The sequence below is a fragment of the Carcharodon carcharias genome, chromosome 10 (genome assembly GCF_017639515.1).
Source record: "Carcharodon carcharias isolate sCarCar2 chromosome 10, sCarCar2.pri, whole genome shotgun sequence".
In the NCBI taxonomy this organism is placed as follows: domain Eukaryota; kingdom Metazoa; phylum Chordata; class Chondrichthyes; order Lamniformes; family Lamnidae; genus Carcharodon; species Carcharodon carcharias.
The window spans coordinates 67,096,868-67,123,602 of NC_054476.1; the positions used below are offsets into that span (position 1 = coordinate 67,096,868).

Here is a 26,735-nt window from a genome sequence, read left to right on the forward strand (position 1 = left end):
TGCCAAACTTGTCACAAGGGATGTCACAATTAAGTAGTGACAGGGAAGTCACGAGTTCAGTTTATACTAGTTGAAGAAACAGAGAGACAGCAAAGTGAACCACTGAACAAAAGACTATATTGGACTGTGATACACTGAGCTTAGCTGACATTCATAATTGAACAAACTAACTTACTCAGTGAGTTAGGAAAATAATGATTTGTTAAGCTTGTTTGCAAAATTTATTGCAGTAAGTTTAGTAAGGGATGGAGCCTATGCTATAAGCACCAAACCAGGCAGAAAGTCATGATGGAAAATTTGACAGACATGTAAATGCCACACTCAAATTTGGAATGTTGTGAAGGAAGTTTGACTTAAATGTTATTGTTGGATTTTGAGAATTCACGTCATTCTTTGGAAAGTTGTCACATAGGATAATGACACAAGTTCAGATGAAGTAGAAGGAAAAAACACAAGCAAAACAAAGATGACATGCTTTCAATTTAGTAAGGGAAGGATGTCATAATGAATTCCAAATGCGTTTGGATACTTGGGTTGTACGGTATTACATGTTGCATAATTGATTAAAGTCAACCAAGGTCAGATAGCACGTGGTGCAAAGTTAGCCAACATGGAAGATTTAAATTATGTGAACCCTGCAGCTAAATGTGTGACTTAGGTGTTGCTGTTGGAATCGTGTGACGAGTAACTCGCCTCCTAACTCTTCAAAGCCTGTCCACCATCAACAAGGCACAAGTCAGAAGTGTGGTGGAATATTCCCCACTTGCCTGGATGAGTGCAGCTCCCACAATGCTCAAGAAGCTTGACACCATCCAGGACAAAGCAGCCCGCTTGATTGGCACCCCTTCCACAAACATTCACTCCCTCCACCACCAACGCACAGTGGCAGCAGTGTGTACCATATACAAGATGCACTGCAGAAATTCACCAAGCAGTACCTTCCAAATCCACGACCACTGCCATCTAGAAGGACAAGGGCAGCAGGTAGATGGGAACACCATCACCTGGAAGTGCACCTCCAAGTCACTCACCATCCTGACTTGGAAATATATCGCTGTTCCTTCACTGTCACTGGGTCAATATCCTGGAACTCCCTCCCTACAAGCACTGTGGGTGTACCTACACCACACAGACTGCACGCTTGAAGGAGGCAGCTCATCATCACCTTCTCAAGGGCAACTAGGGATAGGCAATAAATGCTGGCCCAGCCAGTGAAACCTACATCCCGTGAATGAATAAAAAAAAAAATCACCTACATCTCACCGTATCCAAGAAATCAGTTAATCCAAATTGTCTACAACATTTAAAAATCTACACCTTGAGGACAAACAAAGGACACTTCACCTTATATTTTTTTATCTTTTCTTTCAGACTCTAACTTCTGATACCTGTGTATGTGCACATGCGTGGGTGTGGGCCTGAATGAGAGCCAAAGGCTTGACATCACCTTTTTATTATTTTCCTTGGGTTTGTGGTTCATAGATTTGGACTTTCTCTAACTCAAGAAAACCTTGTTTGATTGGCTCCTTATTGCTCAATCCATTAATTGTTTTAAATACGTTTGATTTTGGGATAAGGCATATGCTCGTGAAAAAGAAAACCTTTGTTTTGACCAATCCAGCAGTTTGAATAGGGGGAGTTAGTTCACCCCTTCTCACCTGGCCATAACATCATGGATTTCAGTGCTCTGAGGGATATTCGGCACGATGTCTGAACAGCTCAGTGCTGGAAGAATCTCATGTTTTATACTTTCTCAATCCCTTTGAAGGCTGAGCTATCAAGCAATAGTGATCATAGGAACAATAAGACAATTGTGAGAGAGTTATTCACAATAACATGAAAATCCCATGGAAAGCCAATTAAGAGGTTAGCTACTTTCACATACATATTTGAGATGGATATTATTGACACAAGCATTGACAAAAACACATGTATCCCTGGCATCAATTCAGTAATGTACTCCTTATGATCAAAACTTGCACACAAAATTGTTCACTGTGACCAGAATACAAAATTTCACAATTGCCTTCAAAGAGAGATAACTGATACTAGTTTGCAAAAGACCTTTAAAACCTTTTCTGTTCTAACTAGCAAAATGTCACTATTTGTGAGACATGGAATGCCCTGATCCTCTCCCCCTTCCATGTTTCAGTCCCTGGTTGCCTTCCCACTTCCCACTCACCCAGCCCCATATTCCATCACTGCCATTTGCTTGAGCAGACCATATGTCCCTGTGAAGCAGAATGTGCTTTTACTTGCCCAAAAAAGACCTAGAAATGCAACCAAGTACCCTTGTCATTGTATCCTAACATACTGGACCATGTTACTTGCTACAGTGTGAATGCATGTACAGCAGAGAGATAAATATGCACCCTAACAGATCAAGACTCAAGCTATGGATAATGTTAAACAAGGTAAATGAAAAATATTTTTGTTTATATTTACAATAATTACTACCTTTTATTCCTCTTCTCAAACTGTCAGAACAAGAATGATGCTACTGCAGCACTGCCTGTCAATATTGATCTTTGAAATACAATCACTCGTTTCTTGACTGGTGAAACACTGCTATTTGAGCATCAGCCTTGTTTAGTCTCTATTGGCATCAGACTAACTACTGAGCTGAGATGAACAGCCTCGGCCCTTGGCCACAGAACTGTCAATCAAATGGACCATAACAAATGATTGACTTTGACTTTGTTCCTCTGCAGATTCAATCCAAGCCTTTGCCTCAATCAACAGCTGTCAACTAAAAGCTTTCACCCCTGCACCCCTCCCCCCAGCTTGCCCATCTCCTCCTGAATGATCCACAGTCATATAGGATGTTTGTTCTAATCTACTTATGAAGAGAAGTGGTGAATGCAATGGCTGGAAATTTATATATTATCCAGCCTATCAAAATAATTTCTCAATACGTTGACATCTTTGATGAAATTCAGTGATTGATAGCATATTAAGTATGAACATACAAATTAGGAGCAGGAGTAGGGCACTTGGCCCCTTGAGTACCATTCAATGAGATCATGGTTGATGTGAATGTAACCTCAACCCCACATTCTTGCCTATCCCCCGATAACCTTTCACCTCCTTGCTCATCAAGAATCTATCTACTTCTGTCTTAAAAATATTCAAAGACTATACTTCCACTGCCTTTTGAGGAAGAGATTTTCAAAGGCTCACGACCCTCTGAGAGAAAAAATTTCTCCTCATCTCAGTCTTAAATGGATGACCCCTTATTTTTAGATTCTCCTATAAAAGGTAACATCCTCTCTACATCCACCCTGTCAAGATCCCTCAGAATTCTATATATTTCAATCAAGCTGCCTCTTACTCTTCTAAACTCCAGCAGATACAAGCCTAGTCTGTCCAATCTTTCCTCATAAGACATCCCGCCCAATCCAGGTATTAGTCCAGTATACCTTCTCTGAACTGCTTCCAATGCATTTAATGCTTTTTTGTTTGACAGTAGCTAATCGTTGGAAATATATTAATGTCTTTTCCATATCAGGCTATAACATATAATCGTGTAGTTTGCAAAAAGAATGTTGAATGTCCAGCAAGAAAGAAACTGATAATGCACCAAAGTGCTTTATTTTCAGGAGACGGTGATCAGAGACCCCAGCTGGTGAAGAAAGGGACAAGACACCATTACAAGTGATAGAAGGACCAGTGATCACAACAGGGCAGAAAATGGCTAGCAATTGAAATTGGCATGAGGAGCCTGAGAAAAGTAATCAGCCGTTCAACTGCTCAAGCTTGTTCCCCCATTCAGTTATATTGTGGCTGATCTGTACCGCAGCCCCATTCACTTGCCTTTGCTCCATATCCCTTATTTAATTAAAAAAAAACTATTGATCTCAATGTTACAAATTTCCATGCATTTCTAGGGGCAGGATTTTCGGGTTGGCAGGCGGGGAACAGACTGTCGCCCGCGATCCAGCCCCCGACTGCAATTTCACCCAGGCCCTAATTAACAGCCAGTCAGCTTGAAAGGTGCGTTGAAAGGCTCAGCACTGCCAGGGTGGGGGCAGGAGGAAGGTGAGCACTGAAGTCAGTGTGGGTGTGGGGCAGCACAGAATGAAAGCTCCCTGAAGGGAGAGCTGCCTCAGGGAACTGAAGAATTGAAATTCAATAAAAACAGGTTTTAAAATCCGTAAAAAATGCCCATGCATCAGAATGAGCCACCTAAGCATATGGATGCTGAAATTTGTGTCCAAACATTTTTATTTTTTCATAAATTAATCTCTGAAACCTCATCCTGCCCTTAGATGAGCAACATAAAATTAAAGACAATTGCGCCGTTAGCCCTCTTAATTGTTGGTGGGTGCATTGCTGACATGCACTTGCTGAGTGAAGTATTGTGCAAGTGCGTGATGATGTTGGGACGCTCACCCAACGTCATCACGTGCTATTTTACGCTCAAGCGTGTTAGGTGCATGCTCGCATACCGAAAGAAAAATTCTGGCCTAGATTTCTATTATCCTTTTTGTGTAAAAAGTGCTCCCAGATTTCACTCCTAAATAGTCTAGCTCTAATCTTAAAATTGTGCTCCTTGTTGAAGATTCCGCCATCAGTGGAAATTGATTACCTTGATCTATTTTATCAAATCCTTCTATCATCTTAAATTTATCTTGATGCTTCATCCATCAGTCTTCTAATCTCAAGGGAATACAAGCCCATATTCATTCAATCATCCCTCATAATATATTTAAACTCTGATATCATTGTTCTCGTGAATTTGTACTGTACCCCCTCCATGGTCAGTATTTTTTCACTGAGCTATTGTAAACTGAATTCAGTGTGCCAAATGGGGTCTGAACAAGGCTCTGTATAACTGAAGCATAACTTCCTCCCCTTTTGTATTCCAAAACCTTTAGGATAATAGCCAACATTCCATTAGCCTTTTTAAAATTACTGCTTGGGCTGTGCACTAGCTTTTAGTGATTTTTGAACATGGATATGTAAATCCCTTTTCTCTTTTGCAAACTTCTGCCCCAATGGGCAGTAAGTAGTGCTGTAAAGGCACTTGGCATATAGACCTGGTGCATCCCAGCTTCCTTTCCAGAGCCCCAAGAAAGCTGGCCAACATTAGTTAAAAAATAAAAATCATGTCAAAGGAAAGGTATGCTACCTTCGTAAAAGATTCCCATGACTGACCTACCTGCTGAGAGCAGATTGGTCTCCTAACCCCAGCCTTGCCTCCATTAAAACCAGAAATGAATGGCTTGGGGTTGAAATTTTCACAATTTTTACTTCCCACCTGTCCTAAGTTCACTTGTACTTGAGGTTTTTGAAAGGACCGTCTAGAGAGAGAGCTCAACCCTGCATTTAAGCCTTTCTTGTACATTATGTAGGGTATGTTGTTGACCAATATGGAGGTGTTTGTGTTTAAGTTGTGCTCTACCTGACCGAGGAGTGCATGATCGGCAGTATGGAGAGAGTTTTGCTCTACTTTTAACGTGTGTTGTATCTAACAAAATTAACTTCTCCCAGCCAGTTTTGTATCACAGGGAAGGTTACAATATGCTCATTGATATCCTGCAATATCTTGCTTCAGGTGAGCTGTGGCTCAGAATGATACTGAATGTCTTATTACTCTATTCAAAGATGAGCAGAAAATGTTACCAGAGCAGAAAATGTTATCAGTGCAGAGGCCAACATTTTCCCAATACCACCCAAACAGATAAAATGGCCCTTTGTTTCATTTGTTTGTTGGATCTTGTATATAAATTCACTGTCATATTCACAAAGATCACAGGATAAACTGCAATTCAAAGTGACTTATTTTATGTGAGGCAAGCTGACATGTTTTTGTGAGATATGATGAGTGCTCCATAAATGCAAGCCTCTTTCTCTTTTTATATTGCAGTTCAAGTTCCATTAAGAGCTGTTCTAAAATATTATAGGGCATTGCTGCCCTGGGACACATCTCTTTTAAAATAATTATGCACATGCAGTTGTTTGGAAAAATGAAGTTTGAATTTTTATATCTAGCTGCTCAGCTGTTCCTGTTGGTGGTCTGAACAGGCAAGTGAGAAACTGCAGTGCTGACCTATCCTCTACAACTAAGAAAAATGATGGCCTCTGACCCTGACAGGAATTTGCTGCTGGCAGTGCTACAGGTTCTGGAGGGAAAGTGGAGGTGCTTTTGTACTGCATATTGCAGTTAGTAAACGGACCTTTGGACACATTCGTAAATCCACTTATAATCATGGGGTGAATCAGCAGAAGACACTTGGCCTTAATGTATGGAAGGTCTTGGTGATTTGAAATGGAAACGTATGGAAGATCTGAGGAAGCTATTAGCGGAATCTCTCCGCAATCTGCTTCAAATAGTTTGAGTGAAGGGTCTGCACAGAACGAGCAGCAGGTTGTGGAGGTGGAAGCAGCTTTGAGTGGATAGGAATTTGGCATGGAGTGCTGAAGCAGCAAGGGGCAGCTCTTGGAGGGATGAGCTTAGGGAGGCATGGGGAAATCATATAGAATGATTAGGTTCAGGGCTAGTGTAAAAGCAAAATACTGCAAGGTGCTGGAAACCTGAAATAAAAACAGAAGATGCTGGAAATACTCAGTAGGTTAGGCAGCATCTGTGTAGAGAGAGAAACAGAGTTAAATGTTTCAGTTTGATGAACCCAGACCTAATGAAAGGTCATCAATTTTAAACGTTAACTCTGTTTCTCTCTCCACAGTTACTGCCTGAATTGCTGAGTATTTCCAGCATTTGCAGTTTTTATTTTCAGTTCAGGGCCCTAGAGTGAGTGGGAAACTGGAGGAAGTCAGCAATAGTGGGAAAAGGGTGAAGCAGCTTCATGATGGGGCTTGATATTGGAGACGAAGAAAATCATGAATTTTTGTTCTTGGAATTAGAGGTAAGATTGGATGGATTGGGGTGTTAAATGTAGTTAATTATGGAGAAAGGGTTTACTAGGTGCAATAAACTTGATGTACTGGACAGGTTTCTTGTTACAAAAAGTAAACTTTATTTACAGAGCTCCTGATGAAGCTATATGCGTGAACCAGGTCCACGACTAGAAAGCTCTGCCCCTAAGATCACCCGCACTTAGGGCTGATTCATCTGTACAGTCACATGATCCCCAAAACAGTATGAAAGGTTTTACTTGCAATCACTACATTCCTCCCCCTTTAATTTTGTTTTACACCTCTCATTTACAAGAATATCTTAATCCATAATATATACAAATATTTACAGTTCATGCAATTATAGATTAAGTCTCTGAGGTGGTTTTCTGATTTGGTTAGTGTGACGTAGCTTCACAACCTGAGATTCTTCCACTGGATCGACTTGAACAGGAACTGCAGCATCAGGGACGTCCTTAGACAATGGCAGTTCAGAATTATTTGCTTCAACAGAGACATCAGGTATCTCTATTCTCCATCGATCTAGCACGTCAGGGATCAAAGTATTGACCTCAATTTCAGGTGGAGTAACTGGTTGTTGAAGTGTCTCTCTACCTCTTAGATGATCCACATATTTTTGAACAATCCAGTTTTCCACTTTCACTTGGGCCAACATTTTCCCCCCATCGGTGGTGGGGGGAAGAGTGGGAGCGGTGCCGGCGGGTGGGCCTCTGATCGGTACCCTCAGTCAGGGGCATGCAGCCATTTTAAGTGGGCGGGCCAATAAAGGCCCACCCAGCCTGACGTTCACTATGGAAGTGCTATGCGCTCCCTGTGTGGGGGGGGGTGGGATTCCCTCAGCATACGTGTGAAAGAGCACACAGGTCTCCCAGAGGCAAAGTGCTGCCTCAGGGAGATCGTCTCTGATGTAAAACTTGAAATAAAGAGGTTTGAAAAATTCCCCTGTCATGTCCCCTCATGTGACAGTGTCACAAGAGTGGGGACATGTCCATAAGTTTTACTGAAACCTTTCTTAAAAATTTAAAGACCCCCATGAAACCTCATCCTGCCCATGGATGAGATTTCATGCTTTTTCTGAGACCTGTCTGGGCTCCCAGCCTGCCCACCAACCTTAAGGTTGGACAGGCAGGTCCATTAATCACATTAATTGGTTTTTTAATGGTCTTAATAGGCCAATTCAGCTGCAAGCCCAACGAACTGACAATCTAAATGAAGCGGGTTGACATCAGGACTCACGCCCAACATATCCCTGCATTATCTTACACGTTAGTGAACAGGCCCTGCCCCCGGTTGCTTGCCAACCGGAAAAACCTGCCCTTGGTATGACAAAGGTTCTGTTTCAGAGACAATTATACCAGGAACCCGTCTAGGCCCAGTTCCAAAATTTAGCAGAAAAACTGTCCCTCCCACAGTAAATTTTCAAGCTTTGCTGTGAATATCATGATTCACTTTCTGACAACATTGGTTCTTCTCTACCTCCCCCTCTAAGTTAAGGAACACCAGACTCAACCTTGTACGAAGGTGATGTTTCATTAGTAATTCAGATGGTGTTGAACCCGTGGTTGCATGAGGAGTCATGCAATAGTTGAGACGAAATTGTGAAATTCCTGTTTCTAACCTTCCTTCAGATGATTTCTTCATTCCTGTTTTAAAAGTTTGTACTGCTCTTTCTGCTAACCCATTGGATGAGGGATGATGTGGTGCTGCTTTGACACATTTAATCCCATTTAGGTTCATGAATCTCTGGAATTCCGTACTATTGAGAGCAATACTGTTATCTAAAACAATGACTTCTGGTAGGCCATGTACTCTAAAATATTGGTGCAGCTTTTCAATAGTTGTACATGATGTCGGTGATTTAACTTCATACACATCCATCCACTTAGAATGCATGTTGAGGGTCATTAAAAACATGATACTTAAAATGGACTTACATAGTCTATATGTAGTGTCACCCAGGGTTGACCAGGCCACTCCCAAGGATGCAATGGAGCTGAAAAGGGCAATTTCTACTGTTGCTGACACTGGAGACAGTGCTTAACCATTTTTTTCTATATGGCCTGCCACCATATATAACTTTGTGTGAGCATTTAATTTTTGAAATTTCTGGATGCGCACTATGAAGCTCCGTCAATAGTGGTTCTCTTCCTTGTGAAGGGACAACAACTCTTGTTCCCCTTAACAAGATTCCATCTTGACAACTTAATTTGGTTTTACGGTCATGGAATGGTTTTAACTCTTCAGAGACTTGTGCATTTGACCATCCTTGCAATACCTGTTCTCAGACTCTTGATAAAATTGGATCCCAGTTTGTCCAACTCTTTATCTGCTCCGCACAGACTGGTGAGGAGTCCAGGAAATACAACACAAGTGCAACTTCTTATGGCACTGGAGCCTAGGTAATGCTGTGTGGCAAAGGAAGATGACTGAGGGCATCTCCATTTGCTATTCGCATACCCGGATGGTGCATAAAGGTATACTCATATGCCTACAAAATCAAAGCCCACCTTTAAATTCTAGCAGAGGCAATTGGTGGAATTGCTTTATCTTCACTAAATAAGCCCATTAGTGGCTTGTGATCTGACGCTATTGTGAAATGTCAACCATGCAAATATTGATGGAATTTCTTTACTCCAAATATTCCAGATAAGCCTTCTTTTTCAATTTGTTGGAAATCCTTCTTGGCTGCAGAGAGGGTTCTGAAGACATAGCCTATTAGCCTTTCAAAACCATCTTCCGTCCTGTGTGACATCACAGCTCCCACTCCATAGGGAGAAGCATCACAGGTTAATATTAATTCTTATGATGGGTCGTAATGTCCTAGTAGACATGATAAATGTAAAAACTTTTTGACTTTTATGAAGGCTTCTTTGTTGTGCCTTCCAAGACCAGCTATGGAGCTTCTTTAAAAATAAGTGCAAAGGGGCTAACACTGTTGACAAATTTGGCAAGAAGAGACCATAATAATTTACCATGACCAAAAAATACTTGATCTCAGTGACACTGGTAGGAGAGAGCGCCTCCTTGATTGTCCTGACTTCTTCCTGTACTTGATGCGGCCTTTGGGCAACCACTCAATGACCCAAATAAGTGACTTCAGTCACATGGAAAGTACACTTCTTTTATCAATCGTACCCCAGCCTCCAAAAATCTCCTTAAAACCTCTTCTAGGTTGGCCAAATGTTTGACTTCCATTGATCCTGTGATCAGGACATCATCCAGGTACACTATGACTCTGGGAAGTCCTTGTACTAGGCTTTCCATGGTCCTTTGGTGTGTCATCTGCCTGTGCAATTTTCCAAAGGGTAGGTATGTATATATTGGTACAGGCCCTCATGCATGTTGATGGTTACATGCCCTCTAGATGTGCTGTCCAGCTCTAGCTGTTGGTATGCATGGCTCATGTCCAGTTTGGTGTGGGATTTTCCTCCTACAAGCTTAGCATACAAATCTTCAATCCTTGGGATTGTGTATTTGTCTAATTTAGCAGCCTTGTTCACAGTTATTTTGTAGTCTCTGCAAATGCGAATGGTTTGGTCTGGTTTTATCACAGGGACTATGGGTGCTGCCCATTCTGAAAATTGGACTGGCTGGATTATTCCTAACTTCTCCAAATGGCACAATTCCACATCCACCTTCTCTTTTAGGGCGTAAGGCATAGCTCTTGCCTTAAAGAACCGGGATGTTGCCTCCAAATCTACATATATTTTTGCTTGTAGCCCTTCTATCTTTCCCAATTTATCTCGGAATACTCTGTCAAAAATTTTTTAACAGTTCAGGAATTTCTCCTGTTCTAACTTGAAAAATTTTTGACCAGATGAGTTTAATTTCTTTCAACCAATCACGGCCCAGAAGGCTAGGTCCTTCTCCTGATACAACATTACTGGCAGCTGGGCTGTCTGTTGCCTGTAGAATACAGGTACAGAGGTGATGCCTTTCATCTGTATTGCCTCTCCAGTATACGTCTTCAGTTGAACCGTGGTTTTCTCCAGATTCAGTGGCTGGGTACCTTTGCTTAAGTGCTTAAAGATGTGTTCTCCCACCACTGTGGTCGATGCTCCTGTGTCAAGCTCCCATGACTAGAGGCTTCCCATTCACTTGAAGGGTGACGGTGATTGGTTCAGTTTTCTTGGCCTTGAGATTGTATAGGGAATAGACATCAGTCTCAGCAGCTTCTAGTTCATTTATATTGTGCACTTCATTTAGCTTGACCTGCTGTCTGAATGGCTGTCTTGATCTTGCCCTGCATTGTTTTACAACATGCCCTTTTTTGTGACAGTAGTGGCATTCTGCCTCTTTAAATCTGCAGGTTTCCGGTACATGGTTACCCCCACATCAGTAACAATTTAATTTCTGAATCCCTGGTGAGATGTTTCCTGTATTTCTCTTTGTTTTTCCCGCTGTTTCCCGCTTTGCAGTTGTCTCCCTGGTTTATGTGCCATGCCTGGCGGCAGGTTCCAGTCCCAACTGAAGAATGGAGCCATGTTGCACACACTGCAAAGCCAGTGAGTCCCTCTCAGCACTCTCCATTGCTAGTGCTACCTCCATGACGAGATTCAGGTCAATATTAACTTCTGCAAGTAAATGGCACTGAATGGTGGTGTCACGTACTAGTTAATTGCAAATCTGTTTTTCTTTTAAAGAGGGCTTCTCAGGATTGTTGAACTCAGTAACTCTTCTCAGTCTCTATGCTGTGTCACAGACTGAATCTGTACTGACACTAATTGAATGTCATCACATTGTTAGGTTTAGTAACTCCTGCCTGCCAGTTCCCACATGATGTTATCAGTCATTCTTTAAAAAGAAATACGTCTTTGTCCCTTTCTGGGTTGAATTTGAACTTAGGTCCTCGAGATCAAAGATCAATTTTTCAACTCACTTTGGGATAACTATTCCAATGTAACATTTACACAGTTTCTGATTAAGTATGTAATTCTGGAAGTAAGTAATTCTGATTAGTACCTATGCCACATACACTGCAGTGGTTCAAGAAGGCAGCTCACCACTACGTTCCCAAGGGTAATTAGGGATGGGCAATAAAAATGCTGGACTAACCAGTGACACCCCTGTCCTGTGAAAGAATGAAAAAAAAATAGAAACCACTAGGAAAAGGAAATATTTTAAATTATGCTCCAATTGAGGGCTAATCATGAGTCACATCGCTGTTGGTATTTGTTCCTATGTTTTTTGATTTGTGACAGCAATGTGAGAGAGTTTGGAATGATTGTGATTTGACCTGAAACATTCACCCTGTTTCTCTCTCCACAGATGCTGCCAGACCTGCTGAGTATTTTCAGCATTTTCTGATTTCATTTCAGATTTCCAGTGTACTCGTCTTTGAATCAAACATTTTTTGAAGTATTCTTCTAAAATACAGTGAGTTAAATGCAACTAGAGGAGTAGAAGTATACATGCAGCAGGACAGATGACATCCTGAGAGGCATGCTGAGATTGAGAATGTGAATTGTAGAGCTTAGTTTTTCAGAGGGGGAGAGATTCAACTCTATGCTTCACACTTGTTTTATTGCTGCACTGTATCGAACATATGCAAAGTTGGAGTGGCCTGGCTTTTTGCTGGTCCTGTGACTGAACCACAGCAGATTATCCATGCATCTTGTAAGGAATTTTTTTTAACTAACTGTTGAATAACCAGCCTTCTTGAGTCACCTGCAGCCTGTGCCTTTCTGAGGTTACATAATGTTGTCAGCTCCTGGTCCCTGGAAGTGCATGGTCCCATGTTGAATTATTCATCAAGAAAAGGAGGATATACATTGGGTAAAGTGTTCTTAACCCATGGTATCAGGAATAATGGAATTTAGAAACTTCTGGCAGAATGAAGGCAGAATTACAATGCATCATATTCCGATAATAGAACCTGCTGCTCCTCAGGTCAATCCAACCATAACAATCTGTATTAATTCCCTTGAAAGTTTTCTATCCGAACAAGTTTTGGTTGTCAGTTTTCTCCCCTCAGCTCCAGGAATGTGTTGATCTTTACCGGAGTACTGTTCCATAATTGGTGGTTGCTCTTCAACACCTCTTCATGTGTCAGCCTAGACACTGACAACATGGGCGAGCCTGACCTTGTTCTCATATATCTTGTGTGTAGTGAGTTGCCTGACTGAGTTTTTCAAGTCAGGGGAGGCCTGTAAATCCATTAATCCCACCCAATCTCACCCGGCTGTGAGACAGTACAACCCCATGTACCGCCCTCCCCAATTGTTGGCTATTCAAGAGAGAGGTGAATAAACTTTGCCTAATTTCAGGGGAAAAAAAGCTAGGAAATTTCACTCTAACCCCTTAAGGGAATCAAGCAGCTACTCAGGCTGCATGGTTATGCACTGTCTATATCTTTGTCAGATATATGTAAACCAACCATGCTTACCATGAAGAAGGTTATGTATTACCTCTATTCAACTCTTCTTATCTTGGGACTTGTGCTTTGTCCACCCGGCTTTATATCTGAAGATCCTATTTGTCTTTTTCCCATTGTTTCACATCATATTGACAGTTTCAAGATGTTTTCTGTTCCCAGATCTGTTTCCTATGCTGTTTTCTCTAGACTGTTCCCATTTATTTTATACTCTCCAGCATCATGTCTTCGTATTTCTTTTTGTTTCATGACATCTCCAATTTTCGGCACATTCTCCCAGCTTCCACGTTTCTCTCTGCAGCTAGTCTATGGTTTCCCATTATCTCCATCTGTTCACCCCTCCAGTTTCTTCTCAATAATTAACTGTGAGAGCTTTGTTATCATTTATCCCTTTAGGTCATTGATCTACATTGAAAACAACAAAGACTAGGGAACTGATCCCATTGGTCCCCATTAGTCTCCTCTTTCCATATAAATGTTGCTCCCTTTGCATCCTCTGGCACAAATAGAGTCTAAAGCAAAACATTTTTCTCTATTATCTACTTCAAAAAGTAATTTCCAGATAGCATTTTTTTAAAATCAGAGGCATTGCTAATGTCAAAATGTATGAGATCTGAGTTCCCCTTGTTAACTAGCTGAGTATTATTCTGAAAGCACTCTAATGCCTTTGTCTAGCAACATTGACCTCTGCAAGTCTATTTTGACTGCTTTAATCATTCTGCTAAGTCTCAATGTTCTCTCTTTCAGGATACATTCTATTATTTTCCAAACTACGTGATCTTCACATAACCAAAGTTCACTAGGTTATCCTTCAGTTCCTATATAAATTGGAACCACATTTGCCTCTCTCCAATCCCTTAACACAACTGTTTCACAATTTCTTTTAGGTAACTGGTGAGAGGTATCCAATTTCATTTGTCAGCTCTTTTAATACCAGGTTTTGAAATCTGACCAGATGACATACTTTGTTCACTTTTACTGTCACTAGCTTATTGCTTCTTTGTGATTTGATTTCTATTCTTAACAGTATTTCCTTTACTTGCCTCTTACATTGTAAATCTGCATGGGGAGGGCAGTCTTCAGATGAATTGTAGTGTTTATACTGCAGTGGTGGCTGAAATCTATTTGTTCAGTGAGTAGGTACTAAATTGATGTCCTGGTACTCATCGTCTAACTCAGATATGAGTAATGGACTACAGCGGTTCAAGAAGGCAGCTTAACATCTCCTTCTCAAGGGAAATTAAGGATGGACAATAAATGGTGCCCTAGCCAGTGACACCCACATCCCATGAATGAATTTTAAAAATGGCCAATGGTAGCAGAGGGTGCTTGTTGCTCAGAAATTGTCGACAAAAATAGGGAAGGAGAAAACAAAATGCTTGTTTGTTGTTGTGAATAACTCATTTTAAGTTTAAATCCTAGTGATAAATATATTTTCTGTAGCATATATGAGATCTTTGCCCTTTATTTTGTGCTGTGATTTCCCCCTAATTTCCAGTCTGTCTCTTTCCCCCTAATGTTTGCTATCCACTCTTTGCTCTGCTTGTCAAGTGCTTTGTGATACCTTTTTGTGTGTGAGAGTAGTTCCATAATGTTCAAATTGTTGAGGGGATGGACTGGCAGCCAGCTCCACTGCTCTGTCAACATTACTCTGTGACCTGCCCAAGGAAAGTTCAGCAGAGGAAGCTGCCGATCGCAGCGAATCACTCAGCAGTAACAGCAAGACCGAGATTGGCTCAGTGATTCACTGCGACAGCAAAACCGAGATTGGCTCAGTGATTCACTGCGACAGCAAGACCGAGATTGGCTCAGTGATTCACTGCAACAGCAAGACTGAGATTGTACAAACTTTTTTGGTTTTGCCTACTCCAGTTCTATATTAAACAAAGTATTCTAATACACATTGAAACAAATAGCTATATGACCAAGGTATAATGCTAATGATTGATGATTTAAACTATACTGTGTAAGAACACCATGGAGCCGAGCCAATGTTAAATGAACCATGAACTCCAGTGTAAGAACAGATTCCATGAATTTTACTTCAGAGTTTAGCCTTCAAAAAGGATCAAGATGCAGGGAAATTATAATAAAATCTGAAAATACATACCTCATGGCTGAGTAAATGCCTACAGCTCTCCAAATTCAGTGAATAATTGCCCTATCTGATGTAACATCAGACCATACAGAGCAGAAGGATTCAGTTTGATCCTTTGCCTGTGCTGAGTTAACTGACCTTAGCTGAGGCAGCTACAATGAGCGTCTCTGAGTGGATTAAAGAATGCCATGGGGTCCTTTTCCTGATCACTACCTGTAGTATTCAACCGTTCATTGTTCGATTATATGTGTCCATGACTGTTCTCTGTTTTGTGTGCTATTAGTCAACTCTGGGTGTGGTTACAGAAGAGAAACTAAACTGAGAGAAGCAGCTGTAAGCATGAGAGCAGACATTTTAAAAAGCACTTGTCTAAACAGGATTTTTATTTTACATTAAAACCTGGTGTATCATCTCTGCATATCTCAGAGGCACAGAACACACTAACCGATGACTCCCAGATCGAAGGCTTGCCATGCAGGAATATCAAGAGGAACTGTAGTGGGTTTGGCTGAGACTGCTGTTAATCAATAGCTTGTAGACAACTTGCTGCCTTGGCTGATGTGTGAAGATCGGACACTTCGGTGAGTTGTTGGTGGATAACCAGCCCTTTGTTAAACCATGCCATCAGGATAGGAGAGAAAATTGGATTATTTTTTTAAAAAGGAGTAAATACCATCTGCCACATGGATTAAATGTAAAAGTAAATGCCAGTTAGCATTGTTCAGGCTCTGAAATCTGTCCAGAAGCTGTGGTAAGCTGAAAGTCTTTCAGGGTCCTATTACATGTTGTTAATTCAATTTGAAGACCCAAACCCATGAGCTAACTGATTAAACTGTTATCGCTGGCTTCAACAAGTCGTGACCATGGACACATAATCTGTAATAAGTCTGTCGGCACTGCAGGATAAACATTAGGGGCCCACCCTCCTGATCTTAAATCCTCCCACTAATTAACTCCAAGGTCATTAGGTTTCCACACCACATCAATAAATCTCTGTTTTTCAAGAATGCAGCTAATAAAGGGTTGTGTGGGCTGCACTGATTAAAAAAACAATCACACACACATGTCAGCACCTTACCCATTATCTACCATGCTTCAACTGCCTGGAATGTTCCACTCAGTGACCTATTTTTTCAAGTTTCTGTGATTTTTTTTTGGTGTTTACTGAGATGTGAACTGTCATTGCCAGTGAATGGGAACACACCTTTCTTGCTTTCTCCACTCCTATGACAGGTACAGAACAAGATAAAGTCCAACCGTGCTTCAACCTCAGCCGAGTATTCTCTGTAACTAATATTGGAAACTTTTCCTTTTTGCACTTCAGCTGTGCTGGAGACTATTGACTATTCCTATTTGGCCTCCCATCCTCTTCTCTCTCTGAACGTAACCTCAAGTAAAATTCTGCTGCTTGTAACCGACTCCCACTCAGCAATCACTTCTGACCTTGCTGACTTACATTGGTTCCCAGTTTCCCAATTCCTCCACTCGACACTGGCCTCTTATCCATTCCATACTTCCTTCACTCCACCATTAGCAGTTGGGCTATCATCCCACTAGGCTCAGGCCCCACAATCTTTCTGAATCCCTCTGCCTCTCTACCACTATCTCCTCCTTTAAGAGCCTCCTTAAAACTCTCAAAAATTTGAGCAGGCGTTTGGTTTGGTGTCCATTTTTGTCTGCTTATGCCACTATGAAATGTCCTATCCTATGTCAAAGATGCTATTTCAATGTAAGTTATTGTTTTCTCTCTGAGCATGATTACTAATTGGTGTTGAAATCTAGAGCATGTTTGTTGTCACTTCAGACTTAGTAAAATGAGCAACTGAAGCATAGAGGTGCTACGGCTAAGGTTCTGTTGGGTGCTGTCTTGTATGAGGAAATATAAATGTGAAGAAAAACTTGTGTTTAAAATTATGAAGGGATGGAACAGAGTATATAAAACAGATTTGTTTTTTGTCATTGAATGAGAGGATGTAGATATTAAACACAAGAGATTTTTTGCATGAAGTATAATAAGACTATGGAATGTGCTGTTGGAGTTTGTGATTGACCATGCCATGTTTAAGAACAGCTTAGATGAGTGATGGATAGAAATTGGGATCGAGGGATATTGGAATAAGGCAGGCAGATGGGCTACAGCTCATGTGCAAGGAAAACAGCAGAATAGATCGGTCTGAGCAGCCTCTTCCTATTATGTAATTTCTGTACTATGCAGTGTACCTCATATTCTCAATATAATTCAATTTCACTTGATTATCCATATGGAAATTCATTTCGAGTGTGTTGCTTGCTACATTAAAAATTACATATAAATGAATAATAACAATAAAAAGAAAGAAAAGTATCCTATCACAGAGGTCTAACTTTTAATTAAAAATGTATCAAAAACTGCATTAAAGGTAGTTAGTATGTTGCACCATGATTGCCTATCCTCATCCATGCATCAAACCTGTTAATATTTTTTAAAGAGATGGGCACAAACAAGTTCAAAAAACAATTTAATGTAAAAGCAAAATACTGTGGATGCATGGAAATCTGAAGCAAAAACAGAAAATGCTGGAAAATCTCAGCAGGTCTAGCAGCATCTGTGCAGAGAGAAACAGAGTTAATGTTTCGAGTCCACATGACTCTTCTTCAGAGTTGAAGAGAAGTGGAAATGTGATGAAATTTATACTGTTTAAGTGGGGTGGGGCAGATGGAGCTGAATAGAAGGTTAGCAGTGCCTACAGGCCTTTCTGTTACTTGTTCCATGTTGTTTTTTCACACAATTCTACGTTTGTTCTGCTATTATCACATTCTGCTTTCTTATCTTTATGCCATGATCAGCACCATTTTTTAGCACTGACCACTACCATTAACACTGCCTTTGTCCTCCAGTTCATGGCATCTCTGTCAATGTCTCCTTTGTCCTCGCCTATTGCTGGCCACCACCACCCCCGCCCCCCCCAATAAACAGTATAAATTTCATCACATCTTCACTTCTCTTCGTTCTGAAGAAGGGTCATATGGACTCGAAACATTAACTGTGTTTCTCTCTCCATAGATGCTGCTAAACCTCTCCTGAGTTTTTCCAGCATTTTCTGTTTTTGTTTCAAAAAACAATTTGTCCTACATCCGAGGAATTGTAGGCGTTTCCTTGAATGCTACCAGCAGTAATACTGAACCAAGGGGTGGCTCTCATTGTTATGACACTCTTTACTTTCATCAAAATTCTAAGTCAATTTTGTCAAGAAAGATCTGTTCATCAAATACCCTTCCTGCCTACTTCAATAATCTCTGTGTCCTTAAAGAGTCTACTTTCCTAAGACAACAATATTAGGCGACACTTCCAAAAAGGATATCATTCACAACTACAGCCATAGAGTAGAGTTTCATGATTGTTGGAGTTACTCGAAAGGATGTAAATTTTATGAGGTAGTATAATTGTGTATGTCCCTTGACCATCTCATCTGTAAACTGTTCTCTCCAATTCAACTTATCATCTATTTTGATACCTAGATACTTGTAGTTAGTAACTGTTTCAATGGCCACATCATGAATCATCATAGGCACCAAATTATTAACTGGCTTTTTCCTACAGTCTATTACTAGTTCTTTCATCTTGTTTTGTTCAGTTTGAGGATTGTTAACAACATTTTACAAACTTCTCCAATGATCACCATTCTGTTTCTTTCTTTTACAAACCTTCTCTACTTGTTTCTCTTACTTCCTCTTTCTGCTTCCTTTAATTTCCTTTCTCCTGAGTGCACCTCCACTCCAAATAAGTATCTGTCTTCTTTCCTGCAACTGACTCTGTTATCCCAGAAAACGAGTGCTTGTGCTGGTAGCACAAGTGACTACTTATCTGCTCATTTGCCAAGTTAGTTGCTTAAGAGAATTGTTTGGTTAACAAGGCCTCGCTGGATATAGTGGTGCCTTCAGGCTAAAATTCGATGAATGAATAGTGCCTCTGCAAACAGTGAACAAATCAACTATGCCATGACAAATCAATTTCAGAATCCTAGTTATGTAAAACCATGGGCAGAAATTTTTGCTCAGCGGGCGGGTGCGCCCCTGATCCAGTCGAGCGTGAAATGACGCGCGTTGACATCGGCCGACCAAGGGCACGATAATTCGGTCGGTGGGCACACGCCAGAGTTGGCAGCGTGCCCGCCGACAATTAAAAGGCCTGTAAAGGCCATTAAATAATCAATTAAGCTAAATGTTTTGCTGCCCGTCCAACCTAACAGTTGGTGGGCAGGCAAAAAGACTAAGTGGCCGTTGCATTTTTTTGGAAACCTCATCCACGGGCAGGATGAGGTTTCTAAAAGCAAATAAAAATAAAGCAAAAGCTTTGCAATTGAATTAATAACATGTCCCTGCTCATGTGACAGTATCACATGAGGGAACATGTCTTATTAAATTTTTATCATTTTTTTTAATTGCATTTCATCTCCCTGAGGCATCTCCGTGCCTCAGGGAGACTATGCAGTGCTCATTCACATGCTTACGGGAAGTTAGCGCTGGCCCCGCTTGCCCTCCTCCACCACCCGCACACAGACAGCGTTCAGTGCTGCCACTCGCGTTTCACGCTGAAATCGCGGCGTGGCGCCAATTGCAGGCAGCGGTCGACTTCCCGACTGTCCCTGCTGAGCCTGCCCACCAAGGGCAACATTCTGCCCTATGATCTGTGAGTGCCCATTTTCAAACAGTCCAATATTCATGGTAGACAGCTCTTTTAACTAGCAAATATATTTGGAATTGTACCCCTGATTGCATTCAGTTTAAATGAAAATCCATTTTTTAATCATTGTAACAGAAGGACTAGAAAACCCTGGAGTGTTTAGCTCTAACAAGCTGAAAGTATTGACAACAACACCAGTTACCAAATTTTGCCTGTCTCTCATTAACAATCCTGCCATTTGTCATTGAGAATGGAAATGGATTTGAAATTTCCAGTTTCCCAAAAGATCAAATACTTGCATCAAGTATTCAGAAATTTGGTCAATTGTACTTTCTCTTCCTCCTCCTTCCATCCCCACCACCTTCCCCCACCACTCCCCCTGCATCCACCACAACCCCCAAACCAGGAAGAGCATTTTTTTCAGCAAGGCTTTGCTATTTAAGCATCTGGAGAAACAGTAGGTTTCTCACTTTGCTAATTGGATTCTTGGAGCCCTTAATCCCTGGCATCCCCCTCTACTAGCGGTACTGGTGGTGCCCATTGAGATGGACATTGACCCCAGCTAATTTAAATATTTTTGGACCGGACTGGTATGACAGTGCTGCCAACAATTGGGCAGTTCTACTCAGGCAGGTTCAGAAAACCTGGGGAAAAGACAGAGGAAAACAGAATCTAAGAATGTAAGATGTGAAGGTCCTCCTTCACTTGAAGAACTAGATAATTAGAGGAGAAACAGATTATAAACTTTACAGAAAATGAGACGGAAGTAATACTGTGAAATTAAGCAGAGGAAGGATGCATTTTTTGGAGGCAATACATCTACCAATGTTGCTTGTGCGATGTGAAAGGAAGTGACTGGCACTTCATCAATCCCAATGACTTTCTTACAAGGTGATCTATGTTTTTTTTTTGCAGATCATGTTTTTCTCCATGTGCCAGTGTGTCTCCCACATGGATGCCTCCACTTAATATTTCTTCACATCATGTCTGTTCTTTGAAGTTCACCTCCAATGTCCCACCTTCCTTACAATGCCTGCTGTTACTTTGATTACTAACAACAATTTGAGGTAAAGATTGGAGGTGGGAGCTGCCATTTCAGTTTCTGCTTTTTCCTCAAGGCTAAGTTAGCACACCATACCAGCCAACAGTATGTGGATGATCCAGCAAAGGAAAGCGAGACCATTTAAATCCTGGGGAATAACCCTTCCCAAGCTATAGCAAATGGAGAATCTGATGTCCTCTCCCCACAGACGTGCATTGTAACTGACAGCAGATCCAATATGCTCTCATTAAGATAACCGATCAGAGCTTGAACAATCAATTTACGCAATCTTCAAGCTAAGGTGATATTCAGTGAAAACAGAACTGTGATAAGTTAAAAGCAAAATACTGTGGATGCTGGAAACCTGAAAATAAAACAGAAAATGCTGGAAAAACTCAGCAGATCTGGCAGCATCTGTGGAGAGAGAAACAGAAGTTACCATTTTGAGTCCGTATGATTCTTCTTCAGGTTAGGTTGTTGATAAGTTATTGATTTTCACTTGTGTTCTCTGATCTGGCAAACTGAGAGAGAGTACAATGAAACAGGCAGGGATCCCAAATCCAGTATTTCTGACACCAGTTCCAGATACTTCGCAGCCCTGTCACTTTCACTTTCTCTTGTACTCACCAACCCAAGTGCAGTTACTGTGGCTGCCAAGATAGTGTCGATGTGGAGCTGTCACTGGTGAGTCACTGAGCTGGAGGATGAAGGTGTGGAGTGAAGCTTGACATTGCCAGATAGTGACTCAGGAAATATAGCCCTTGGTTATAAAACAATCAGGCAATGATCTCAGGATGCCAGGAAATGAAGGAAGATCAGAGTATGTTCTTTTGGAGGATAGTGTAGAACTTCAAAAGGACATAGAGTGGAATAGACAGACAAGTGGCGAATGAAATTTGATGCGGAGTAGTGTGAAGTGATTCATTTTGGTAGGAAGAATGTGGAGAGACAATATAAAATATATAAAATAAATGGTGCAATTCTAAAGGGGGTGCAGGAGCAGAGGGACCTAGTATATGTACATAAATCATTGAATGTGGCAGGACAGTTTGAGAGCGTGGTTAATAAATCATATGGCATCCTGGGCTTTGTTAATAAGGGCATGGTATATTAAAACAAGGAAGTTATGTTAAACTTATAGAGAACACTGCTTTGGCCTCAACTGGAGTATTGTATCCAGTTCTGGGTATTGTATCCAGTTCAAGAAAGTTGTGAAGGCATTAGAGAGGGTGCAGAAAAGACTCAATGAGAATGATCCCAGGGATGAGGAACTTCAGCTAAATAGACAGATTGGAGAAGCAGGGGTTGTTCTCCTTGGACTAGGGAAGGAGATTTGATAGAGTGCTCAAAATCATGAGGGGACTGGACAAAGTAGAAAGAGAAACTATTCCTGTTGGTGGAATGATCGAGAACCAGAGGGCACAGATTTAAGGTAATTGGCAAAAGAAGCAATGACGACATGAGGAAAAACATTTTTCACACAGCGAGTGGTTAGGATCTGGAATGCATTGGAAAGTGTTACTACCCCCACTTGCTGGAGAGAACGTTGGGGAATTGGATCGACAATTATCTCTATATAGTACTAGAAGTGATCCTACTGCTTCGCCCCACTTGTAAGTGACAGCATTATCAGCAAACCAGGGACAATGTATTCTCATTGCTTCTGGTACATTTCCTTGGATTTTTTCCCCTGCCATCACTCCCCCAATAGAACAACCAAGAATTCATCTTTAAAAGCCTTTCCAAAGTCACTTCGTTGTCACATACTAGTGGCCCTTTGAGCTTTTTCACCTCTCAACATCCCAGGTTGTGGGTTATGCCTAATGACACTGGGTAGGCTCACTGGGACAGTTCTCCTATCTTCTGTTGCGATTTAGGTGGTAGATATGTGGAGGCCTGGGAAATATGAGGGAAAACAGCATTTACGTACTTTTTCCTGGGTTTCCACAGCTCTTCTACAGCAGTTAACAGCAGGCAATTAAGAAAACCTCAGTGAAAATTTTACCATGAAATGATTTGACAGTGGCATATGTGGGGAGGGAAAGAGAATTTTCCTTGTGTGAAGTCCATCACTTTACTTAGGCTGAAATGATTTATGCCCAAATATAATGCTTCTGAACTTAATCTATTATGACCCAGTCTGATGCATCTCAGGGCCCCAGACTTCATTGTCCTTGTAATAAATTCAATCATTCTACTGTGTCATTCTAAAGGTAATGGTGTGATGAGGATTATAATTGAATCCTGATGAACACATTAACTACTTGGCCAAGTAACCACGTACGTGGGCCAGGGTCTATAAATTCCAGATTCCTGAAGTGTCTGGCAAGCCTTCAACTCATTACCCACACAGTCATGCAGTCAGCAGCTCATTCTAAGCAACACAAAACACTCAACAAGGGCAATTATTTAGTGGGGAATGGATCCGATTTCCAAAATGCGCTGCAGCACCTGGGACATTTGTACATTTCTTAAAGTTGGAACTTTTGTTTCTATCTGAAATTTCATACAATGGACAATTTTTTTATTCATTCATGGGATGTGGGCATCGCTGGCTAGGCCAACATTTATTGGCCATCCCTAATTGCCCTTTGTTCAGAGTGCATTTAAGAGTCAACAATATTGCAGTTGGTCTGGAGTCACATGTAGGCCAGACCAGGTAAGGATGGCAGATTTCCTTCCCTAAAGGACACTTGTGAATCAGATGGGTTTTTATAGCAATCATCAATGGTTCCATAGTCATCATTAGACTTTTAATTCCAGTTTTTTTTAATTAACTTCAAACTCCACCATCTGCCATAGCAGGATTCAAACCCAGGTCCCTAGAACATTACCCTGGCTCTCTGGATTACTACTCTAGCAACAATACCACTAAGCCTTGCCTCCCCCAGAATAGGTAAAAGGATCTGATTCCTTTGGAATTCTGCACGGTAAGAGTGAATGGTCCTTTGGGAACTATAAAATGGATTTGAATGGGAAAAGGTTTGGGAAGTTGAAATTTAATGTTTATTGGGAAGTAGCTGTCCATTTGTTGGCAACCCTTTCAGTATGACTATATTTACTGAGACCTGACTGTTGGTATCACTTACATCGACACATAAAATGGATCCTTATGTGTTTTGTTGATAAAGGAAATCAAATGTACTGCATGTATGTGCCAAAACCTCAGCAAGAATGAGATTGAATCAGCCAGAGTTCCTGGTCCTGATTACTATCCATTGACCTCTGCTCCAAAACATGCACATGTGTTTGCTGGGTAAGGGCAAGATTGACTAGCTTCATTTACATGCATATTGAGCGGCTACTTGAACATAGTACCAGATGGTGGTTGGTTCCTGTGGACCTCAACATGATACACTGCCCCCAGCAAAAGAGAAGGAGAGAAAATAGAGAAGACAGGAAAAAGTGCAAATAGATGTTTGGAAATGGAGAGATGTTAATTTAACATTTACCTTGCTGGGCCTCTGCCATTTCTGTTCATATTCCGCATCTCCTCATGTCCTGAAAGTCTATTTGCTTCACATGAACTCAAACAACATTTGTACAGCTGAGCTAGAGCTAGCTAGTGAGGCTGGCAAAATGGGTACTGTTATTACTGCAGAAACCAGGCTCCAGATCATTCATTCAGATGTGTGGGAATGGGAACCAGATGTTGGTGTTTTTCAGGTGGTATCAGAGTGCACAGTGGGCCACTTCCTAGGAAAACAGAAACACTGTAGAAAAAACATCATTACCGTATAATAACTGCAATAAAAGATTAGCAGCACAAGTTTTTATTTAAAATAAAGCTTCATTCACAGGTATTTTAAAAGTGTTTTGGAAGAGGTTAGTCAGTTCACAGAACCTTGTGACCAAAGAATTTTGTAGGGCTCCTTCAGGTTATTTAAAGAGACATTTTTGTTTAACTTGATGATTCTCCGGGGAGGGGCAGAGCTGGGATGAAGTGATTTGCTATCATTTTCTCTTAAAGGAGCTCCAGCTAGAGTAAATGGTAGACGTGAAATTGGATTTGGCAATGTCCATTGTTTGGGTGTTTTGAGTGCCACATGGGGCTTGAAATAATGTATGCTGTACACAGACACACTTATGATGTGAATCACGTCAGAAACCATCCTGGTGAAGGTGTTGGAGTTCATGTGGCTAATGTCCTCTGCAAGTATGCAGAACAGGTAGATCATGACAGCAATTAGCATGCAAAGCTGAGTTGATGTCAGCACTGCCATTTTGCAGATCCATGCTCCAGCTTATTCCCTCTCCTAAACTTGCAGTACTTAACACACTTAAGTAACAGAAAGGATCTTGCAGCAGGGATATTTATTGAGATTGCAACTGTGTAAAAGATTATTTGCTGCTTGAATTTTTTTGGCTCTTGCAATGATTCTACAAGAGTTTGGTGCTTTCTACAGTTGCTTCAATTTGCAAATGTTTACAGGGAGTGGTGTGGCAGATGCTGAAAGACATTTTGCTGATTTCAAGACTTTGGCACAAGCCACTTGTTTCTCGGCCTAAGTGTATTAGCAGGCCTTCCCTTGAAATGCAACATGACCTATAGTATAAACAGAGGCCATGTAGAACAGGACAAGCTGCTGGAAGAGGAGGAGGGACAGAAGGGTTTTCAGCAGGAAATTATTCTACCTGTTTCTCAAAGTGTGAGACATCTGCATTTCACTAAAGATGTCCTCACTAAAATTTGCCACATGCTGCAGCCACAAAACCAACCTCAGAGCAGGGCAAGGACCACATGCCAGTGGTAGTGACTGTGGTGATGAGTTTTTATGTGTCTGGTGCCTTCCGGGCTGGAGCTATATCACGCCCACTGTTGCATAAAGAGGATCACTGAGGGTCTCTATTCCAAGGAAGTGGGCTTCATTTTGTTCCCTCTTGCTAGAGATAAGCAGGCAGGACAAACACAAAATGAAGCCCACTTCCTTGGACCAATTGGATTGTTCATGTTAAAACTTGGTGTCCTGGCAGCAGTCACGTTGCCTTCACTTTGCAGCAGCCCACTGTGTTATCTGCATTTTAGCCTTCATACCAACCAAAGGGTGACTACTGGATGGCGAGGGCAATCTGTCGACCACAAGGCTCATGACTCCTATATGCAACCCATGCACACATGTGCAGCATGCACACAATAAGAACCACGCTGTCACAAGAAATGTGACGGAGCAGAACATTGCCAGGCGAAAACACTGTAAGAGCATGAGCAGGAGGGAAAGGAAGGAAGGCAGCCTTTCTCACTTATCTGTATGTGAAGAACTAAATCAAGTTAGATACCAATAACTGCAACCCCAATTCCCCATTCACTAACAGTCCCCATCTGTCATTGTTATCTTAGCCACTATACAAATATGCAAGCTGCTAAATAAACATTGAAAACAAATTTATGAATTAAATCATGCCATACTGTATACAAAAATAAATTAATCACCCTTGTACATTCCTTTACTGGTTCTCTTCCATCTGCCTTTGCCTGCCTTGGTACTCCAATGTAGTGCTACACCAGTTGCTGCAGCGAGGCTGCTGACTTTCAATGAGGGGAGACTGCAGATGGTCCTACAGAATGACTTTGAGCAGTTCTGGGCCTGGAGGCCTAGCTTTAATGTATACCTTTTGGCATGGTAGCTAGACTGGCTGGCTGATAGGCACTGACAGAGTACTGACAGTGGATAGGAGGACA

At 41.3% G+C, this 26,735-nt stretch overlaps 1 protein-coding gene across 1 annotated transcript in view; it reads left to right on the plus strand.

Moving 5' to 3' along the window:
* Positions 1-15,777: 15,777 nt before the first annotated feature.
* The window catches only part of LOC121282841 (von Willebrand factor C and EGF domain-containing protein-like), a 159,605-nt gene continuing 148,647 nt past the window's right edge, over positions 15,778-26,735 (plus strand). Inside the window, exon 1 of the mRNA XM_041196654.1 lies at positions 15,778-15,931. Within this exon, the coding sequence (XP_041052588.1) occupies positions 15,909-15,931 (23 nt within the window). The 5' untranslated portion in view covers positions 15,778-15,908. The remainder of the gene's footprint in view (positions 15,932-26,735) is intronic.